Genomic DNA, 23,265 nt, shown 5'->3' with positions numbered 1-23,265 from the left:
AATAACTATCATTATACCAATCTCTTAAAGGGAGCAAAGAGTGAAGAAAGAAAAATAATCTGTCTACTCACCAGCCAGTAATTGGCTTAGCAGGCATTTCCTATGTGTGGAGCAAATGTTATCATCCCACCCTGAGCTCTTTTAAATTTAAAACTAATTCTCCTAACAAGCCCTTAAAGAGAAAGAGCTGACTACATACAACCACCACCACTAATAGGAGTACTGTACATGAATATAATTTAGAGTAAGCTGTAAAATCCCCCAGTGGTGGCTAAATGTAATGTTCTAGTTCTTTGGGAGATTCAGCCTATCTGCCCAATAACAGACTAGTTCAGAGGTGTAATTGAAGCTCTGGATGAGAGAAATACAAATCCTGGTATTTTTCACCTTAACAAAAAAAATCCCACATTCTGTGTATTGTGTAAATCTGATAAGGACCTAAAAATCTGTCTCTGTCTCTTTTTTTTTTTTAACTGGACAAAGCACAAGAAAAACACAGGTTGATAGGTGTAGATTTTATTCAGTGACACAGCTGTGTTCATATAGTTACTCAGTAATAGTCACACCTACAGCTATGGAGTAGTAATATGGGGCAGATACGCAATAGAAGACATCCAAAGAGTATTCAAGTGGAGAGAACGTTTTTCACTATATAATTTATCCATTATCTGTATTTATTTTTTTAAGCTTTTATTTATTTTGTACAATCCAGATATTTGCAATAACAATACAACTGACAGATCGAAGGCTCTAACCCAGAGGGCTGGGATAACCCTGTACACACAAGGAAAAAAACAAACATAAGAACCTATAATAAAAAATAAAAACATTAAAAAACAGCAAGGCGACCGGACCAGGATGCAGCATAGGCCGGGCACAAGAGGTGATAGAGAGGAGCCATCAGCATATAGCCCGAAAGAGATGAGGGGGATACTGCAGAACATATATGTGAATAAACAAAGGACCAAGTTGGATCACTTCTTCACATTCCTCTGGGAAAATGAAAGTTAAATCGGACCGGTGGCAATGTTAACACCTTTTTTTAAAGGCCAGTGGGGGAGATTAATCAAAACCTGTGCAGAGGAAAAGTTGCTGAGTTGCCCATAGCAACCAATCAGATTGCTTCTTTCATTTTTGGAAAAGCCTCTGAAAAATTAAAGAAGCAATCTGATTTGTTGCTATGAGCAACTCAGCAACTTTTCCTCTGAACAGGATTTGATACATTTCCTCCACTATCTTTAAGTACAGTTTCATATGGGTTCCATGTGGCTATTACAAGACCACATTTGTGTGTCCATACTGCGGCCACAACACTCAGCCCAACCCAGAACATGGCTTGCAGCCCTAATACAGACTCAAAACTGCATCTCTATTACACTAGTGTGTAACTAGCCTTACCAAGGAGACACTACAGAGACAGACCCACTGGAAATTCTCCTTTGCAGAAAGCAATACATCATTTCTGCAGTTGCTTTTTAGCATTAGGCAATACAGTGCCACTCTGTAGTATGAACCAAGTGGTAGTTTATGGTCTGTTGCCAAAGAGTAAAAGAAGAAGTGTTTGTAGATTAGAGCAGTTTTGCAGGATCACCAGATAAGAACCTCAGTCACGATTAAGGCAAAAGGTTTTCAAAGAAACAAACACATTTATCCAGTCCCGAAAAGGTTAATGACACGTGAGCGTTACATACATTATCACAGGAATATCTGTTCAGTTTAATAATGGGTGTTTATGTAGTGTGTTAGCAACAGATACAAGATAATGAAGAACTGACTGCCATCACGGTGAGATCACACCAGTCAAAGTGCAAACATTAAGAATATACAGCTGTGGGCTGGAACCAATATCTATTATATCAATTAAAAATCTCATGTAAATTAAAAATCCTATCCTTTATGAGGAGCACAGGGCACAATAAAGAAAAGAACAAACAACTGAGCGTAAAAATAATATACTCATACAGCTATGAAGGCCACAGTACACAGCCTCCGTTTTTAAAGCAACCTTAGTTTTTATTACAGAGTTTTAGGTAAATATGTGAACCCCACTTCTCACATAATGTCTGCATCCTGGTTTAGTCACTGCAACAAACAAGAACATGTCAGCACAAAGTTCCATTTAAGTTTATCACATTGATAGATTTAAGTAGGCACCAAGTGGGTGCCAAAAGTGCAAGAAATAAAAACTATACATACATAAAATTCTCATTCTCCAATCTTACACGACACCATGCAGTTTGAGTGAGATGAGGCGGACTGTGGCTTTTTCCCCCAGGTACCCCCCACCCCCCATTTAAAGATGATGAAGAACACACTGCATCCACACACTGGGAATCTAAGAGATAAATAGACGCTTTGCTTTTTCCATTAATGCATTTAGACAGCAGCGGACTCTCCGATGCAGACTGGGAAATCTCGAGGTGTTAGCAGGAACAGCCACTCTCAGTCACTGGCTGCTCAGGAGGCTTCTCCAGCTTGATGTCAATCACTGGAGGACACAGGTTAAGGGAAAAAACTGCAGTGCTTAATGTGTATATAGTATACAATAAGATTTATATACTTTATAAATACCTCACACACAGCTTTTACAGTACTTAAAGTGGCCATACATTTTTAACAACTGTCTGCAGAACAATATGTTTGGCCAACACTTATGTCTTCCAACCTCCACATACCCGTAAACATTCAGTACAGATTAAATCCAACAGCTGATCTTGGTGGAGAGCTATTAACCCCTTAAGGACGCAGGACGTAAATGTACGTCCTGGTGAGGTGGTACTTAACGCACCAGGACGTACATTTACGTCCTAAGCATAACCGCGGGCATCGGAGCGATGCCCGTGTCATGCGCGGCTGATCCCGGCTGCTGATCGCAGCCAGGGACCCGCCGGCAATGGCCGACGCCCGCGATCTCGCGGGCGTCCGCCATTAACCCCTCAGGTGCCGGGATCAATACAGATCCCGGCATCTGCGGCAGTTCGCGATTAAAATGAACGATCGGATCGCCCGCAGCGCTGCTGCGGGGATCCGATCATTCATAACGCCGCACGGAGGTCCCCTCTCCTTCCTCCGTGCGGCTCCCGGCGTCTCCTGCTCTGGTCTGTGATCGAGCAGACCAGAGCAGGAGATGACCGATAATACTGATCTGTTCTATGTCCTATACATAGAACAGATCAGTATTAGCAATCATGGTATTGCTATGAATAGTCCCCTATGGGGACTATTCAAGTGTAAAAAAAAATTTAAAAAAATTTAAAAGTAAAAGTAAAAAAAAAAGTGAAAAATCCCCTCCCCCAATAAAAAAGTAAAACGTCCGTTTTTTCCTATTTTACCCCCAAAAAGCGTAAAAAACATTTTTTATAGACATATTTGGTATCGCCGCGTGCGTAAATGTCCGAACTATTAAAATAAAATGTTAATGATCCCGTACGGTGAACGGCGTGAACGAAAAAAAATTTAAAAAGTCAAAAATTCCTACTTTTTTAATACATTTTATTAAAAAAAAAATTATAAAAAATGTATTAAAAGTTTTTTATATGCAAATGTGGTATCAAAAAAAAGTACAGATCATGGCGCAAAAAATGAGCCCCCATACCGCCGCTTATACGGAAAAATAAAAAGTTATAGGTCATCAAAATAAAGGGATTATAAACGTACTAATTTGGTTAAAAAGTTTGTGATTTTTTTTAAGCGCAACAATAATATAAAAGTATATAATAATGGGTATCATTTTAATCGTATTGACCCTCAGAATAAAGAACACGTCATTTTTACCAGAAATTGTACGGCGTGAAAACAAAACTTTCCAAAATTAGCAAAATTGCGTTTTTCGTTTTAATTTCCCCACAAAAATAGTGTTTTTTGGTTGCGCCATACATTTTATGATATAATGAGTGATGTCATTACAAAGGACAACTGGTCGCGCAAAAAACAAGCCCTCATACTAGTCTGTGGATGAAAATATAAAAGAGTTATGATTTTTAGAAGGCGAGGAGGAAAAAATGAAAACGTAAAAATTAAATTGTCTGAGTCCTTAAGGCCAAAATGGGCTGAGTCCTTAAGGGGTTAAAGGGGTTATCCAGGACAAAAAACTTTTTTTTATATAATATATATATATATATCTCAACTGGCTCCAGAAAGTTAAACAGATTTGTAAATTACTTCTATTAAAAAATCTTAATCCTTTCAGTACTTATGAGCTGCTGAAGTTGAGTTGTTCTTTTCTGTCTAAGTGCTCTGATGACATGTGTCTCGGGAACAGTTTAGAAGCAAATCCCCATAGCAAACCTCTTCTACTCTGTGCAGTTCCCAAGACAAGCAGAGATGTCAGCAGAGAGCACTGTTGCCAGACAGAAAACAACATCTCAACTTTAGCAGCTGATAATTATTGAAAATATTAAGATTTTTTAATAGAAGTAATTTACAAATCTGTTTAACTTTCTGGCACCAATTAATATATAAAATAAAAGTTTTTTCCTGGAATACCCCTTTAAAGTAGAATTTATCGTGCACTTTTAAAATAAAGTAATGTTTACAAAAGCCTACAGTATCCTATTCAATCATTATAATGTTAACACAAGCAAGAGATTACCCATAATGTATTCACTGGTGGACCTAGGTAGTATGGCATCCTCTAAACAGGGCAAGTTGTATTAAGTTCCTCACACCTCAACAAGATAGTAGGCTAGTACTGCTGGGACAGGGTAACTCCCGGACAAAGGTCACACGTGCCGAAACGCGTGTTGGAGTGGGGCTATCACAGCCCCTGCCATACAAACTTGCACTTGTCTGTTAGGTTGGTATGATGTATCCATAACTGTATATTGCACTTTATACCTCTGGCTTTCTTTCATCTACTGTTGGCACTTTTTGCACACAACACTTTATTAAGACGAATTGTATTAGATGTTACTAATCTTATTACGTTGATGCCTGTTGTACTGCCATTATACAGTATTATATGTACATGGATATATAGATGTATTTGTGTTGCTGAAATCCTTGCCACGTTGGATGATCATATCTCCAAAAAGTAGATTTTTTATGCTTACCGTAAAATCTCTTTCTCGGAGGATCCATTGGGGGACACAGACCGTGGGTATATGCTCTTGCCGCTAGGAGGCACTGACACTAGGCATACCAAAAAAAAAAGGTCGGCCCCTCCCGGCAGGCTATACCCCGCCTACTGGCCCTGAGCTTATCAGTTTAGTCTCAAAGCAATAGGAGGCAACCGACAAAAAAATAGAAACCAGCAAGAGTCAGAGAGAATCAGACAAAAGAAAAAAACGAGCCACCTCTCCGACAAAACTAACGAAAACCTCTACCCAAACCATGGGTGGGTGCTGTGTCCCCCAACGGATCCTCCGAGAAAGAGATTTTACGGTAAGCATAAAAAAAATCTACTTTTCTCGGTTGGAAACCATTGGGGGACACAGACCGTGGGATTTACCAAAGCAGTCCCCGGGGTGGGGAGAAAAATACTCAACCCAAAATCAAGCAAAGGAGGATGCCATTGCTGCCTGCAACACCTTGCGGCCCAAACTAGCGTCAGCCGACGCAAAAGTATGCACTTGATAGAATTTTGTGAACGTATGCAAGGACGACCAGGTGGCTGCCTTACAGACTTGCAGGGCCGAAGCCCTATTACATACAAAGAGCCCAAGAAGACCCAACAGAACGCGTGGAATGCGCAGTCACCCAAAAGGGTGGAATCTTGTCCTTGCGGCGGTAAAATTCCGAAATGGCCGAGCGAATCCAACGAGAAATGGTCGCCTTGGAAGCCCCTTACGACTACCCTCAGGAATTACGAAAAAGGAGTCCCCCTGGCGAAACGAGGAGGTGACCGAAAGGTAAATCCGGACTGCCCGAACCACGTCAAGGGTGTGAAGGGAACGCTCCTTGGCATTGGAAGGAGAAGGGCAAAAGGAAGGAAGAACGATCTCTTCGTTCACATGAAAGGAGGAAACTACCTTGGGCAGGAAGGAAGGAGGTGGACGAAAAACCATCTTGTCCTGATGAAGCACCAAAAAGGGGGGAACGGCAGGAAAATGACGCCAGCTCAGAGACCCTCCGGATAGAAGCGATGGCAATGAGAAAGGCGACCTTCCACGAGAGAATACTCAGGGAGGCATCCCTAAGAGGTTCGAAAGGAGCCTCCCTCAAAACCCCAAGTACCAGGTTGAGGTCCCACGGAGGAGTGGGGGACCTAAAAAGAGGAGCCCTGTGGGCCACACCCTGCAAAAAGGTGCGGACATGGGAATTAGAGGCCAACTGCGGTTGGAAAAGTATAGAGAGTGCAGACACCTGACCCTTAAGAGAACTAAGAGTCAAATGCTGATCCAACCCCGCCTGGAGAAAAGCAAGAAGGCGCGGAAGAGAAAACACCACCAGAGAAAAATCTTGCACCTCGCACCACAGAAAATAAGCTTTCCAGGTGCAGTGGTAAATACTAGCCGAGGATGGTTTGCGTGCCCGAAGAATGGTACAAATAACCCCCTCAAAAAACCTGCAAGCCTTCAAAACCGCGGTTTCAACCGCCACGCCGTCAAATGCAGCGACAGTAAATTGGGGTGGCAAAGAGTACCCTGAGAAAGAAGATCGGGGCGAAGTGGCAGGCACAGCGGCACGTCGCCGGCCAGCTGGACAACGTCTGAGTACCACGCGCGTCTGGGTAAGTCCGGGGCCACCAGAATGGCAGAAGCCCCCTTCGCCTTGAGTTTCCTCAGAACCCTGGGCAGGAGGGGAAGAGGCGGAAAAAGATAAGGGAGACGGAAGGACCACGGGATGACCAGAGTGTTCACTGCCAAGGCCAGAGGATCCCGTGACTTTGCCACAAAGAGGGAAACTCTCCTGTTGTGGCAAGATGCAAAGAGATCCACATCCGGGGTCCCCCAACGGTCACAGATCTGTGAGAACACCTCCGGGTGGAGAGACCACTCCCCCGGATCCGCCGAGGAGCGGCTGAGAAAGTCCGCTTCCCAATTGTCCACACCCGGAATGTGGATCGCCGAAAGAGCAGGAACCTGAGCCTCGGCCCAGAGGAGAATCTTGGAGACCTCCTCCTTCGCCGAGCGACTCCGGGTGCCGCCTTGGCGATTGATGTATGCGACGGCCGTCACATTGTCCGACTGAATCCGGACCGGCCGACCCTGAAGGAGAGTCTCCCAATGGAGGAGGCAAAGGAAGATTGCCTAAAGCTCCAGGAGATTGATGGGGAGACGGGCCTCACCAGGAGACCAGCGACCCTGGACCATCATGTCCCGAAACACCCCTCCCCAACCCAGGAGACTCGCATCGGTGGTGACGATCTACCACTGAAGGGGAAGAAAAGACCTCCCGAGAAGAAGAAGGGGAGAGTGGAGCCACCAAAGAAGGGACCGACGTACCACCGGGGGCAAAAGAATCTGGCGATCCAGGGACAAAGGGGACTTGTCCCACCAGTCCAGGATGGCCAGTTGGAGGGAGCGACAATGAAACTGGGCGAAGGGGACTGCCTCCATGGCAGCCACCATACGGCCCAGAACCTCCATGCAGAAGCGAATCGGGACCAGCGCAGGGCGTCACAGGCAACGGACCACCATCTGCAGAGAGCGCCTTTTGTCCAGGGGAAGACGGACCCGGGCTACTGCCGTGTCGAAAAGGAGACCCAAAAAAATTAGGGACTGGGAGGGGAGCAGATGGAACTACAAAGAGGTTCGAATAGAACCCTGATCCGCGTTCTCCCGGTGGGACTGGCACTATCACTCCCTGGGAGAGGAGAGAACGTAAAGCGATCTGAAAGGCCGCTGCCAAAGAAGAGGACCGAGGAGGGCGGGATTGAAAGAAACTGTGTTTTGGGAGAGAAGCGAATTCTATGCCGTAGCCTCCTGAAATAACATCTCGTACCCAGAAGTCCTGGATTTGAGATAGCCAAATGTCCTGGAAAAGAGACAGCCGGCCTCCCATCCGAGCGCACAACAGCTTCAAACGCGGACTTCGCCAAATTTTCCATCTTCTTGTCAGCCGGATCGTTAAGAGACGCTGCATCCGCAAGAGGTAGCGTAGTGGACTTGGACAGGTGGGAAACCGGCAGATCAACATTGGGTGGAACCGTCCACTTGTCAACTAGGTCCTGAGGGAAGGGGAAACATGTTTGAACCTTCTTGATTCCCTGAAATCGCCTCACAGGGTGTTTCAAAGCTGTGTCCAGCAAGGGGTCAAATTCTGCATGAGAGCTGAACGCCTTGGGGGCACGCCGTGAGCGGCGAAAGGAGACTTTTGGATCCAGTTCCGAAGCTCCAGGGTGATGAAAAGTGTCCCGTATGGCTGACACTAAACCGTCCACCACATCAGACTTTGTAGAGTAATCCTTATGATCCGAGGCGGAATCCACTGCTTCCCCTGGAGAAAGGAGTCTGCGGAGGCAGCCCTCGACGGGGGAGAGGGAGACCTGGAATGAGAGGACGGGGACCTAGAACGATGACCAGGAGAACGGCCCCTGGAGCCGGGGGTATGCACGAGAGCCGGAGAGGCAGAGCGAGACCAGCGAAATGAAGGGCCACCCTGGACATGCTCTCGTGTGGAGCCAGAGGGAACCACCTTAACACGCTTAGAAGCGCGGAGGAATAGTGGGTTCGGGGACACGGAGCGCGAGCCCGATAGAACCTCGCAGAGATGACCGTTCCAAGGCAGAAGCCACTGACTTGGAGACCCTAGCCAATTCAGAAATCGACAAGGTAAGGGAAGATACCCACTCTGGAGGGGGGACGGGCCCCACGCATTCCGCTGGAACCTCAGGGGCCATGGAAACCGACGGAGAAGACAGTTTGGTGGAGCAGGCGGAACAGGAAGATTCAGTAGAACCCCCTGAATTTTGGACTTCCAACCCACACATGCATAGTAGGTAACCAGTGGGGGGTGGGACATAGCTGGTAGTCAAAAAGACAGCAAGAAAAAAACTGGAGCAATCTCACCCGGTCTGTGTCCCTATTCTGGTAGAAGAGGCAGAGAAGCGGAGCTGAGGGAACCCAATATCAGGCTGCGTGAAGTAACGGAGCAGAAGAGAGAGAAGGGGGAGGAGCCAGCCACCTGCAGGGCAGGCCACCTCCCTGAAACCAGCCTATTGGCTAATAATGACCCCTGAGCGTGTGCACCAGCTCATAGGCTTATCAGTGGCCCCTGGGTGCGCGCGCTAAACTGTCATAGGGGAATGCAAGCGGTGGGTGGAACCTCGACACCGCAGCCGCCATAACTCCTAAGAACTCCAGACCTGTGTCCTGCCTCCTAGGACACTAAGCTAAAACTGATAAGCTCAGGGCCAGTAGGCGGGGTATAGCCTGCCGGGAGGGGCCGACCTTTTTTTGTATGCCTAGTGTCAGCGCCTCCTAGCGGCAAGAGCATATACCCACGGTCTGTGTCCCACAATGGTTTCCGACCGAGAAACATTGTTTATTTTGATCGCAGGTTCTGGTGATTTCGCCCTATTTCTTGATATAGCTACTCCTCCTTTTTATTATATGTAAAAAAAATTTAATTATGTTTCAATAAAACATACGCTGCCGGCACACAGTTACGGCAGAGCAATCTCCCCTGTTGCCGCAGCTCTGTGTGTCCACTCGTGACTGCTGGCGGGAAATCTGTAGATACAAGCATACACACAGAGCTAAGGCAGCAGCAGGGAGACTGCTCTGCTGTAACTCTGTGTGTGCCAGCAGCGCATCCGCGGCGTCATATACGCTGCGGATGCACTCCTGTGTGAATACACCCTTTAAGTCAAAAAGTTCTATTGGTGCATTTTTTCTGTTGTTCTTCAACAATAGAGTAGAATGAAATGAACAGTGAAGGTGTGAACCCATCCTACTGAACCATTAGCAGTCAAGCTGATAAGCCTCAAAAGGATACTGTCTTCTTTACTTTTCTCTGGTGTGCTGTCCATGCCAGGCAGAGCAGCAGCTACACGACGGAAGAGCTGGAAGCATAAAAGAAAAATAGTAGGTGTTCCAATTAAAGAGCTTTAATAGAACTTCATTTATCACTGTAATTATATGCACATATGGTTAACACACCATCAATATTCCTGCAGTGTCAATTGTTTCATCCTAGCTCAGTTGAATTCATGCGTTCCATTACTGCGGCTGAGACCACCACTAAGACATTCAGAACATTACATGGCTTTATGTGTAAAGTACTGTACTGGACATGCTCATAACGTCAGTGAATTCAATGAAACCATCTTATACAACATGTTTCAAGACTCAGGAGCCTCTGTCAGGTGAATAATCTAGCAAAGAGGCTCCTAAGCCTTGTGAAATGTTATGTAGGTGGTTTTATGGCATAAATCTGCTTATTGACATCACAAGCACATCCATTGGCTTGTACCAAGAGGCCAGGATTATTCCTCCTCTTCGGATCTTCGTGACTTGGCTGGAATTACTCCTATGCCAATACCTGAAATGCTACACAAACTTTGTTCTGCCTGCATATGTGGTTGTATCTTTCACACACCTAAAAAAAAGGTGAGCATTTTCCTGCAAGGGGTTACTAGTTCTTGCCTTTACAATACTATGGATGACCACATATTGCACTATAAGAAACTGCTTCTTTTTCTCTTTATACATGACTATGTATAAAAGGAAGTGGTCTCTTTGTGCCTTTTCTGCCTTCCTGTGAACTTAAAGGGGTAATCCGATTAACTAAACCCATAGCCCATCCTTTCCCTCTCACCAATGTATGTATTTGTCTAAATATCCTTCATCAGCTATATACAGCAGTTCCCCTCTTTCAGCTGTCACTTACAGGCAGGAAATGAGAGAAAAATGTAATTCTCAAATCCACCTTGTCTTGGTGTAAACCCCTCGCTGAGACTAGCCCCCACCCTGTTTGGTCTAGAGCTCTGGCTGAACAGCCACACTTCCCCTCCCTGTGTGAGAGCTTGTGAGCGAAAAGCATTTAAGATTCTTAGTCACAACTGAGCACATAGCTGCTGTTTTTCTGCTGAAAATCTAATCACTGACTTCTGCTATTCAGGCACAGCATGACTTGTTACTGGGGGAAGGATAGTCTGAAAGAAAAGACATGTAGAGTGAAGTGCAGTGTAAGCATGCAAACAGATAGTGAAAGCAATTGGCTGGCAGCCATTACACAGAGCTGCACTGACTTCTGGGAGTTGTAGTCTGTGCTGCAAACAAGGAAAAAGTATTTAGGAGACATAAGGGGCCAAAGGAGCTGCCAAAACCAAATGGATAACTACAGAGAACACAGAACATGTATTGTGGTGGCTTTGGGGCAGTTTTATTTTTCTCAACTTTCCTGGAGTACCCATTTAAGTATTACACCATTATCTATATGATTCCTCCTGGCAGCTCTAAGACTGCTCCTGACCCAGCTCTGCTGTCTATCTGAATGCCCCCATGTACATTATGCTGCTAAAGCCATCATGTCTGCCCCATGAGACCAGAAGGGCAGTGATCTAGTAGGATAGTCTATACAATGATGAGCTCCACACTTAAAAAACAAGATGTGCGCCACAAGTGAGGTTTTTTTTTTTTTAGCAGACTCTAAAGAGGATCCTATATGATGCAGCTTGACACTGATCTCTCCTGCCCCCTGCTTGTAAGAGAAAGAAACCAATCCCAAGACACGCAGAAGCTGCATCTCATATGAACTTCTGCAGAGCGATTTAAGGTATAGAAGATATTTGTTACAGACATTAGCGGTACTTAGGTACTTAGACTCAGGACAAGTGCAGTGCTAAAGCTTCAGAAAGCCAAAGGAAAATGTAAACAAGGAAATATTAGTTCACAAAGTCAGGAAGAATATTTATATACTTGTGAGAACAGTTTGGCTGAGTTATCAAAACCTGTACAGCGGAAAAGTGGAGCTGTTTCCCATAGCAACAAGATTGCTTCTTTCATTTTTCAGAGGCTTTTAAAAAAATTAAAGAGGCAATCTTGTTGGTTGTTATGGGCAACTGGTCAGCTTTTTCTCTGCACACATTTTGATAAATCTTCCCAAATGCAGTGTATTTATAGAAAGACTATACACTCAGGGATCTTTGCATGAAGATCTTAAGAATCTTATATAATGGTGCAGGGAGCATCAGGGGGTAATATAATGGCGCATGGAGCATCGGGGGGGGGGGGGGTAATATAATGGCGCATGGAGCATCAGAGGGGGGGGGAGGGTGGAATATAATGGAGCATCAGAAGGGGGGGGGGGGGATATAATGACACAGGGAGCATCAGAGGGGGGGGGGGGGGGGTAACAATGGCACAGGGGGCCCTACTTGATCCCTACCTGATAAAGGGTCATACCTACCTGAAGGGAGACAACCTACTCAAAGCAATACTGTAGTGCAAAATAACTTATCCCCATAAGTGATAGACCGCGTGGGTCTGACCGCTGTGATAACCCACCATCTCGTGTATGAGGCATCAGCAGACGGCATGAAGGGAATGTTCTGTCCCTGCATGACACGGCTGCTGAAATGCCCCCTCCATGGGGGGGGGGGGGGGTCGGACACTGCATCATGCGGACAAGCCCCCATTCCAGGATAAGTTATTTTGCACTGCAGTATTCCTTTGATGGGGCGGACTTACTTATCAAGGACCCTATCCACCTAATGGGGTGACATCAAGTTTTTATTTACATACTATTTGGGTTAAAATTATTTTGTACCAGGACAAGTGGATTGTTATGAGGGACAAGTAGATTCTGCTCCGTTTTAGTCCCTTGAACAAGTATTTTTTTTTTTATTTCCACACCCCTGTGGAACCCATTGGTCCCCACTCACACAGGGTCCTGCAGCCTACGCAGACCTTGCTGCAGCTTCCTTAATCCAAAGGGCAGGAAACAAAACTGGAGAAGTTCTTTGCTTTAAGCATATTCTTCTTCCTGTTTTCTGTCCCATGAAGGATGTGGTCTCTGCATGGGTGCCGTCATAAGGCAATAGGGAAAAGCACCCATAATGTTTGCATAGCTTTGTTCTAAAAATCTTTAAATCCCTCAGATGGTTTTATTTTACCGCTGTTAAAACAGTCTGGATGGATAATGAACCAAATGTACAGCCCCATAGAAAGATGTAAACATTAGCAAATAGCAAGTTAATCAGTAACCGTGTAGATGTACACTGTCCTCATGGCTGTAACATGGTGTTAAAAGCTGCACAATAATATCAAAAATTAAATAAGGCCCCTTTCATACTGCCGGGCAGAATAACGGGAAAAAAATTACAGCATGTGCCGTCTTTTTCTCCCACTATTCATAACGGCGCCCAGCGGCCTCCCATAATACTAAATTGGAGCCGCCGGGATCCGTTGTTTGACGTTGCTCCCAGTTATAAGAACGACCGTTAAAGTCAGGGGGGGGGGGGGGGGGGGTGGGAGGAAAAAAAAAAAGAGACTAACGGTCATTCTTGACAGGGGGCAACGGCAGTGTGAAATTAGCCTTACATACAACTTTTATTAGTTCAACATGTACAGATAAAATGTAAAAATATGTTTATGTAGCACTTTAGGTGATTTGATACTTAAATATATTTTCTCAAGTAGTAATTTTCTATACATTCTGAACTGATAAACATTGTATATAATTTAATATTGGCATTATTATGCAGCTTTTAAAACAGTGTTACAGCATAGTAGGAAGTATGTGCATATAGGGCTTAAAGGACAACTGTAGTGGTCAAAAATCCCTGCCCAAATGTTCCCCAAACAAAAGTTATACAATTCAGTCAATTAGTTCTATTTACCTATATGCAGCCGTTTCTGAGATATTAGAGTTGCCAGCATAGCCCAGTAGTCCTGCGTCCGTCCCCTATTCATTACATTGCAGCCGCCATCTTGGGGACGGAGATCTCTTCCTCCCAGCAGTGTTTGTGCTCCCCCCTAGCCTCTGTCAGGTCCTCCCTGCTTATGCATATGCATGAGCGGGTGCTTTCTGAGGCAGCCATAGGCTCATCCTCAGAAACGCCCCTATCTGTGAGATTCAAGCAGGGGGAGAATGAGGACGTCCACAGCTCCTCCCCCCTCCCCTGCTCTGTCTACACAGGACCTCACTTATCACGGGGAGGTTTCAAGTTTTCATGGGGGAAACACAGAGCAAACCACAGAGCAGGGAGGGGGAGGGGAGGACGTGTGTGTGAAGGAGACATATTACACTGCACGGGCTGGTGGTATATAGACTACAGGGAATAAATATCATACTGGAGATGATTCTGTGTGTGAGGGGGGGGGAGGGGGATTACTGAATGACACATGCTGGGAGTTGTAGTCCCTGTTATGTGTGTGTATGCCAGTGTTTCCCAACCAGGGAATGCTGGGAGTAGTAGTTTTGCAACATCTGGAGGCACCCTGGTTGGGAAACACTGGTGTATGAACTACAACTCCCAGGAGACTACAGAGATACAATAGAGGTGTTGGTGAACTACAACCCCCAGGAGACTACAGAGATACAATAGAGGTGTTGGTGAACTACAACTCCCAGGAGACTACAGAGATACAATAGAGGTGTTGGTGAACTACAACTCCCAGGAGACTCCTGATACAATATAGGTGTTGGTGAACTACAATCCCCAGGAGACTACAGAGATACAATATAGGTGTTGGTGAACTACAACACCCAGGAGACTATAGAGATACAATATAGGTGTTGGTGAACTACAACTCCCAGGAGACTACAGAGATACAATATAGGTGTTGGTGAACTACAACACCCAGGAGTCTCCTGATACAGTAGAGGTGTTGGTGAACTACAACTCCTTTATACACTCAAACAGCAGAAAGCTGACAGGGCATGCTGGGATTTGTAGTCTTGCAACAGCTGGAGGCACCACTGGAATTCCCAGCATGCCCGAACAGCATATAAAATAACTGGGCATGCTTGGAGTTGTAGTTGTGAAAAAGATGGAGGGACCCCTATCAGGACAGTTTTATAGACAAACAATTATGTTTTTTTACCATTTTTACTTTCACTCTCCACTCTCCAGTGCCCACACTACAGTGAGCACGGAGGCAGCTGCTTCATCACTGGACAGGAGCCAGCATGGGGAGGGGGAGATGAGCAGAAGGGGAGGGTGTATGCATAGGGAAGGGAGATGTGGGCGTTACAATATAATAATTTGCTCGGGGGATAGAACAGGGGGAGGGCAGCAGCTTACAGGAAGTAGGCACAAGGCATGATGGGAGATGTAGTTTTATTTTCACTTCTCCTCCGTAATTCGTGTGCTGATAACGAGAGAAATACTGGGCCAATTTTGATGGGGGAGACATCGTTGGAAAGGTCTTTCAAAGACCTATTAAATGAGGTAAAAAAAAGTTTTTTTGCCCAGCACTGCAGATGTCCTTTAATCACAGGGGTCAGTTTGGGAGACAGATGTGCTTTAACTTAATATCTTACTTTGCTATGTCCTAACATACCTTTATTTTATATTGTGGATACCAAAAAAAGGGGGGGGGGGGGGGGGAAATGCAATACATTACCAGTGTTCTGGAGGAGGGGCCAGCTGCGCCGGAGCTGTGTCAATCCGACATGACTTTCTTCCAGATGTTACCAGCCTTTAATTGACACACAGGTCTACCCGATTGACAGCAGCCCTGTGTGTAGTCTGCACATGCGCCAGTTTGGTGGTTTCTGGCACACGCGCAGTTGGCTGGGTGTGGAGGCTGTTCCTAGCACACCAAAGTCAGTCAAATGAGCGACCTCTCTATTGACTGTGACAAGCGTGCCAGCCGACTGCACATGTGCCAGAAACCTCAGTACTGTCGCACACACCACACACGCAGGGCAAAGGCCTGTGATGTCTGGGAAAGGGGTGTGTAGGATCGGTGCAGCTCTGGACACACTGCCTTCGCCTCCATACACTGGATAAACTAACAAAGTAATTTTGTGCTTCTTTTTAGCCACAATAACAGAAAATGAAGGCATGCTAGTAAATAGCATAGTAATAAGTATGTGCTTAAGGGGCTACATTATGAGGGTCAGTTTTGGTGACTGATTCGCTTTAGGTTCTAAAAGAAAATCCCCCAAGTCCTGACTAATAGCCAAAATGGAGAAAGCAGCAGAACACACTGCTGAGGCGACAGTTCTTACCTGCTTCACATTGTAGCCCGTCTTGGCACTGGTTTCAATGAACATGACACTGAGCTCCTTGGCTCTTTGTTCTCCCTCCTCAGTGGTGATTTGTCTATTTGAAAAGATATATTACAAAATAAATGAAGAATGCCTATACTTATTGTTAACATCACTAAACATAAGTGACATAAGAAAAATTTAGACTGAATTAAATAAAGATTTTCCTAACGTTTCATAAACACATTCACAGCATTGATCAGAACACAATTAACTGCTGAAGACCTAGCTGGTCAGATAAGCACGTATGGTGGTAAGCTTGCACCTTTTGTTTGCCAGACTGCAGCACCCCTACTATTCTCTCTAAGGAATAGCTGCCCTTGACAATGCATTTTAATTGCAAGAGGAAAGAGAGCAATAGTGCCCATAGTGAGGATTGCTACTTGTAGCCTTCAGCAGTAAGACACGTACCTTTGTGCCAAAACATCTTGGTTTAGTACTTGTTTCAATATACAAGACATTCAGTCGCCGAGATGCCTCTCGCCCTCTGAACAGAAGCCTGTCTACAGCAATGGAACAAAACCAGATGAACGGAAACAAAATCAGAGCAAATCAAAATAAAGTATGGAGAAATAATAAATAAAATAATATAAGAACTAAGAAAGTGAGCAAATTAAAATGGAACAAAAAAGTGCATAAGTATATGACAATACAAGTACATGACAATGGTGCTCCTTGTATATTAAATATTTATTTAAAAAGACTGATGGGGGGAAAAATAAAAGATGTACAAAATAAATAAAGTAACGTGAAAACATGAAGATAAAGTGTACCTATTGCTATAAAGCAAAGCATTTTTCCCATATAATAGCAGCACATGCGAACACAACATTTGTAATAGGTTATATAGCATCTTCCTCACCCAAAAGCATGAAGTTTCTTTTGACCTGTTTGCAGACTAACTGTAAATGTTCAAAAACCTCCTCAGTTCCCAAGAAAACAAACAAAAAACTAAATAAATTCTGCAGTAATAAAGTAATCTGGCAAATAGTAAAACGCCCCGGAAGAAGCCATTAGCGCGAAACGTTGGGTGGTGTTGGAGGTCCTGCTCTTTTCCACTAGGTGATATATTGTATCCCCCTAGCACTGCATTGTATGTATGTAAAGTCTTTTGACCCTTTACTGCAACATTAGTGGGCTTACTATTTATACTGTTGCATGCCTGTTCAGCTTCCATATGTAATTTGATTCACTTAGTAGACCTCTTTTTCTGCACTTTTGCAGATGTGTCTTGTTATTATGTCCTCTTAATTGATTTTAAATGTATGTTTTTGTGATGCAGTTATGTTCAATAAAATTGATGTTACTTGATCTTTATATGCTTATTTTTCTTTGCCATTGCAAATAGTAAAAAGGGGGGGTTCCATTTGAAGGGCTCTATTACACGTCACAGTGTTTCCCAACTAGGACCTCTCCAGCTGTTGTAAAACTACAACTCCCAGCATGCCCAGACACAGTTGTAGTTTTGCAACAGCTGGAGGCACCCTGGTTGTGAAACACTGACATGGCGCAATGCTTACTTTAAATGAGTGCCAACGTCATAGACAGGCACTAGTTTGAAGCGCCTAATGCAAGGTTCGAGCACAGTGCCTGGAGGGCTGTATGAAGTCTTGCAGGAAATTTGTGTGACAATAGGTACACTTTAAATCATGAACGGCAATTAAAAAATATATATATTCTGAACTTTAAGCAGTTCTTGGGTTTATAATAAAGATTGAGAAACCTTGGCGTTGGTGTGCGGGCTCTGGTATGTCCTTTATACAAGGATATACTGGCTAATGTCTCAATTTTAACATCAGTGTTGAGGGATAGCCAATGTCATTATTTACATCTACCACAGTAGTGCACCTACATTCCTGTATTATTCTAATTGTTACACATCCACACCGTCTATCTGGTGTAGGATTCTATTGTGACTCTTGTAGTCCGCTGCAGGCATCCCCTATTGTATGCATTTTATGCTGGGGATCGCCCCTAGCAACAGACCACAAGGGCAGGATCTGCTCCCCCCGCATACATGCACAATTGTACAACTGCATTTGGGGTAGAGCACCTCCAGCCATTTGAGACCACGTTTTTGTTGTTGATTTATAATAAAGATTGCAGGAAAAAAAAAAATCCAAATTGTACACAAACACCAGTTTCTGAAAGTGATCAGGGAACTCTTTCCATAGGAAAGCCATTCAAAAGACATTGGAAGTTTTGTCTGTGCATCCACTGTTTATGACTAAGGATAAGGACCCCTTTAGACGGCACCTGATGTACAGATAACAGCAGCTGATTTCGGTGATCAGTCCTGGGTGCTCATTTGCCGAGTCCTCACCAGGCTCTGACAATCGCTGGATCATTTCTGCAAACCCAAATTCATCAATATCAGCAGTGCATCTCCAGTTTAGACAGGGCAAAGGGGACCGATAAGGATTTTATAGGCTGCAAAAAGATGTGATCAGCCAACTAACAAGTGTTTGCTTGTTTGGGGGCCCTTTTACGCACCATGTTTCTGTGGTGTGCGTGCAGACTTTGGGGGAACTCGCCAACATAGGCTGTATAGCAATGATGGATGCCATAGATCATTGCCCTATGGCAGGATTTCGCAACCAGGGTGCCTCCAGCTGTTGCAAAACTAAAAATCCCAGCATGCTGGGAGTTGTAGTTATGCAACACCTGGATGCACCCTGGTTGGAAAACACTGCTCTATGAAATAGTGCAGAGGTCTGCGTTATTCCATCTAACAGGAAAACGCAAACCCTGCTGGAAGCCATCCAAATGGAGGCCAAAATAACACTTTTCTGGCCTCCAATCAGGGCTATGGGTACATTTGCTGTATAGGCCAGTAGATTCCTGATGCATACAGCAAATGGTCACCACTTATGTGATGTGAAAATAGCCTTACAACTCTACAGAAGAACAAGCTGTTCAGAATGATGTGCTGAAGCAGTCAGAAAAAACAAGTAAATCAGGTAAAGCTATTGATGTAACTTTTATAATTGTAATTAGTGCCAAATCTATTTAGGCCTAATATTTTAGACAAAGTATTCCAAACCAGAAGTAAAAAACAAGTAGAAGCCCTGTTTGGAATACCAGTGTAGTGACTAGTATAGAACAGCCCTCTTTATACTCCATAAGTGGGGGTAATAGACGGGAAGCCCACAAGCTTGCACTCTATTAGCCTTTATAAACTGCTGCAGTAAAGAATATTTGTCAGGATGCCCACTGATATTAAGTGCCATCTAAAGCTTCATTTTTTCTATAAAGGTTTTCAGACAATTCAGAATTGCACATATAAACCAGTTTCTAATAGTGATTAGGGAACTTTTTCCATAGGAAAGCCATTAAAAAGACATCAGGCTGAAAAGCGCTTTACTTAGAAATATCTTCGCCATGGCTGAATACAAAGTCTGAACAGAAAAAAAATAATAATAATAATAATAAATGTTCAAACAATGAAGCAAAAAACAGTAACTTAAAACTTCCTCTAGTCCAATAGGCTGGTACAGAGTGACCATGTCCTCCTGGCCAGGTGCAGTTACCTCTTATCTGCCAGATCAGTTTTATTCCCCACAAGCATGATTATGACATCACTTCCTCTTTCTGTTCGAACATCATCGATCCATTTGGACGTTTGCTGGAAGGAGTTCAGATCTACATGACAACCATAAAAACAATACTGTAGGAACTTTTAAATTTGATAAATTGGACAGTATATATCTATATACTTATATCTGCTCAGAGTCTACATATTATAAAGCCCAACAGAGAATCTCATCAATAGTAATATCAATTCCTACTGAAAATTGCTTTAAAGATGACCCGTCATGATCCTGATATGATGTTAATCCTCCCAGTTTACTCCCCCCCATCATAATAAACCACCACCTGCCCTTATTTTTTAGTTTTCTACCTTGATATTGTGCTGTATCTTCTGCTCAGTCTCACTGAGCTCCACAGACTGGGAAGGGGCGTCACCCAGCAAACATGACATCATCTGAATCTGCTCTGAACACACAGCCTAAAGCAGTTCAGTGTGAGATGAGCTATGATTGGCTGAGATCGCGCGCGCGCACACCCCCCTTAGCTCAGAACTCTAAGGCTATGTTCACATGGCAGAGTTTCGGCATGTTTGCATGTATTCCGCGTCCATTTGGCTTGAATTCTACATCTTTTCAACATTTGTGTAATTTGTGCAGAACTTTTGTGGCATGTATTCCTCACAGGAATTTAAACCCCTATCCACTTCAATAGGATTCCGCAAAAAATATAAGAAAAGACTTTTTGTGGAGTGAGGAATGCAGGGATTTTAGCTGCTGAACGTCTGCAGTGTGAATGGGACTGCGGAATCTCATTGAAGTGTATTGGCTAGAAATTCATGCAGAATTATAAGGAAATTCTGCAGTGTGAACATAGCCTAAATTAAAGGGTACCTCTCATCAAATAAACTTTTGATATATTTTAGATTAATGAATGTTGAATAACTTTCCAATAGCATGTTAAGGAAAAATATGCTTCTTTCTATTGTATTTTTCCCGATCAGTCCTGGCAGCAAGCATTTCTGACTCATGCTGGAGTCCTAAACACTCAGAGCTGCCAGCCTGCTTTGTTCACAGCCAAACAGGCTGTGAACAAAGCAGGCTGGCAGCTCTGAGTGTTCTCCTTTGTGAACAAAGCAGACTGGCAGCTCGTAGGGTTTAGGACTCCAGCATGAGTCTGATATGCTTGCTGCCAGGACTGGTAGGGAGACTCCTAGTGGTCATTTCTTCAAAGTGGAAAATTAAATAGAAAGAAGCATATTTTTAATAACATGCTATTGTAAAGTTATTCTGCATACATTAATCTATAATATATCAAAAGTTTTTTTGATGAGAGGTACCCTTTAACTCTACAGTGTGTCAGCATAGCTCAGCAGATGAAAAAGGGATCCGAAATATCCAGCACAATATTTAGCACCATGCACTGAAGGCATCATCTACAGCAGTGTTTCCCAAACAGGGTGCCTCCAGCTGTTGCAAAACTACAACGCTCACAGCCTTTGGCTGTCCAGGCTTTCTGGGAGTTGTAGTCTTTCAACAGCTGGAGGCACCCTGTTTGGGAACTCTGCTCTACAGTCTAGCTTAGCTCAATGGGAAACGGAGCTGAAATATTCAGTTCTATACAATGTGGTCAGCTGAGGTCCCACCTGCATTTCCTGACTTTTTTTTCCTGCCAGGCTTCTGCAGGAGACAATCTGCTAGCAGGACTGTAGGTGGTGGCCAAGGGGTTAATTTAACACATAAAGTAACTAAATATTATGAAGAAGTAGATCATACAAGTAATTCAAATACAGTAGGCAAATCTATAATAGATAACATTTTATTAATGGGAACAGGTACCATTTAAACCAGCATCCATATAACTATTTAGTGTCAAAATATTAAAATATTGTGTCATTTATTAAGCACCAACATGTTTCACAGCGCTGTATGTTATTGTCACCATTCATTTCAGTCCCTTCTCTACAGAAAGCTCATCTAATTTCTCAGATACTGTAAGGGCCAGTTTCATAGGAAGCCAATAGACCTACAGGAAGAACATGCAAACATGAGGCAACAAGGTGGGGGCCAATATGCAACAGGAGTATGGAGAGGAGCTGTGTACAAGATAACCACTTTATGGTGTGAAAGATGCCAATTGAGTTATGTATGCAGCTGTATGAATCCATATTGTACACATCTATAAAATATAGGCCCATACAGGTGTCATATGGCTAAAAGGACATCTGTAGCAAAATATAACTTATCCCCTATCCACAGGACAGGGGATAAGTGTTTGATCGCTGGGGGGTCTGACCGCAGGGACCCCCCGCGAGCTCCCAAATGGGGCCCCACATTGCCGCTCTATGTGAGCATCCAATGCGCGTAGCGTCGACCTCTCTGAGGGCGAAGAGTATGCCCCCATTACAGTTCCATGGGAGAGGCATGAACGCTGCCACCCCGCCTCTCCCATCGAATTACACGGAGGAGGCGTGTCGGCCACGACATCATGCTGCGGTCAGCATGCCTCCTGCATGGGAGAGTTGCGGCAGAGCCGAGGACCTTTGCAGGAGATCGCGGGGGTCCAAGCGGTCGGACCGCCAGCGATCAAACATTTATCCCCTATCCACAGGATAAGTTGTATTTTGCTTCAGATGTCCTTTAATAAAGACAAAAAAAAAACAACTATGGGGGAGATTAAACAAAACCTGTGTAAAGGGAGAGTAGTACATATGCCCATAGCAGCCAGAGTGCTTCAGATCACTTCTTTCATTTCAGAGGCCTTTTTAGAAATGAAAGAAGTGATCTGATTGGTTGCTATGGGCAACTGCAACACTCTTCCTCTACAGAAGTTTTGATAACTCTCCCCATCGTTTCATAGGATATCTGACAAAGGAAATAAAAGTTCATCATCTGCTATCAAAGGCTAGATTATGGAGGAGAATAAAATACTGAGCCGTGAACCCCCTTACAAGCACAGTATTGTTGCCTGGCACTGTACACCATGTGCTGGAACACAACACAAGAGCTGGAACACAACTGCCATAGCTTCACATTTCTTTTGCACTAATTTTTACATAACATGTAAGGGTTCAGTCATTTGGTGCGGATGGTCTTAAAGGGTGCCTAAAGCTGAGCAATGACTAACAAATAAATCATAGCACTCAGCTCACTGCTGCTGCCTGTTCTTATTAGTAGTTTTAGGGGGTCTCTGCACCCAGGCCACAAAAAAAAAAAAAAATAATTATATATATATATTTTTTTATATGGACACCTTTTATATCCTGATCAGACAGGAGAGAGCCCAGAGGAGCGCTATCCAGACAGGAGAGAGCCCAGAGGAGCGCTATCCAGACAGGAGAGAGCCCAGAGGAGCGCTATCCAGACAGGAGAGAGCCCAGAGGAGCGCTATCCAGACAGGAGAGAGCCCAGAGGAGCGCTATCCAGACAGGAGAGAGCCCAGAGGAGCGCTATCCAGACAGGAGAGAGCCCAGAGGAGCGCTATCCAGACAGGAGAGAGCCCAGAGGAGCGCTATCCAGACAGGAGAGAGCCCAGAGGAGCGCTATCCAGACAGGAGAGAGCCCAGAGGAGCGCTATCCAGACAGGAGAGAGCCCAGAGGAGCGCTATCCAGACAGGAGAGAGCCCAGAGGAGC

General features: G+C 44.3%; 1 protein-coding gene across 2 annotated transcripts in view; it reads right to left on the bottom strand.

The window, feature by feature from the left end:
- Positions 1-500: 500 nt before the first annotated feature.
- Positions 501-23,265, bottom strand: part of LOC130290427 (ras-related protein Rab-6B-like) — a 45,144-nt gene continuing 22,379 nt past the window's right edge. For both annotated transcript variants that reach the window (XM_056538058.1, XM_056538059.1), the window contains exons 5-8: positions 19,635-19,746; positions 16,066-16,159; positions 9,880-9,946; positions 501-2,488 (exon numbers count right to left, since the gene is read on the bottom strand). In XM_056538058.1, coding sequence (XP_056394033.1) covers positions 2,424-2,488; positions 9,880-9,946; positions 16,066-16,159; positions 19,635-19,746 — 338 coding nt within the window. In that variant the 3' untranslated portion in view covers positions 501-2,423. The remainder of the gene's footprint in view (positions 2,489-9,879; positions 9,947-16,065; positions 16,160-19,634; positions 19,747-23,265) is intronic.

This window comes from Hyla sarda, chromosome 9, assembly GCF_029499605.1.
Source record: "Hyla sarda isolate aHylSar1 chromosome 9, aHylSar1.hap1, whole genome shotgun sequence".
NCBI lineage: Eukaryota > Metazoa > Chordata > Amphibia > Anura > Hylidae > Hyla > Hyla sarda.
Note: the sequence above shows the minus strand (reverse complement) of the source record. Positions and strands in the feature narration are given on the sequence as shown.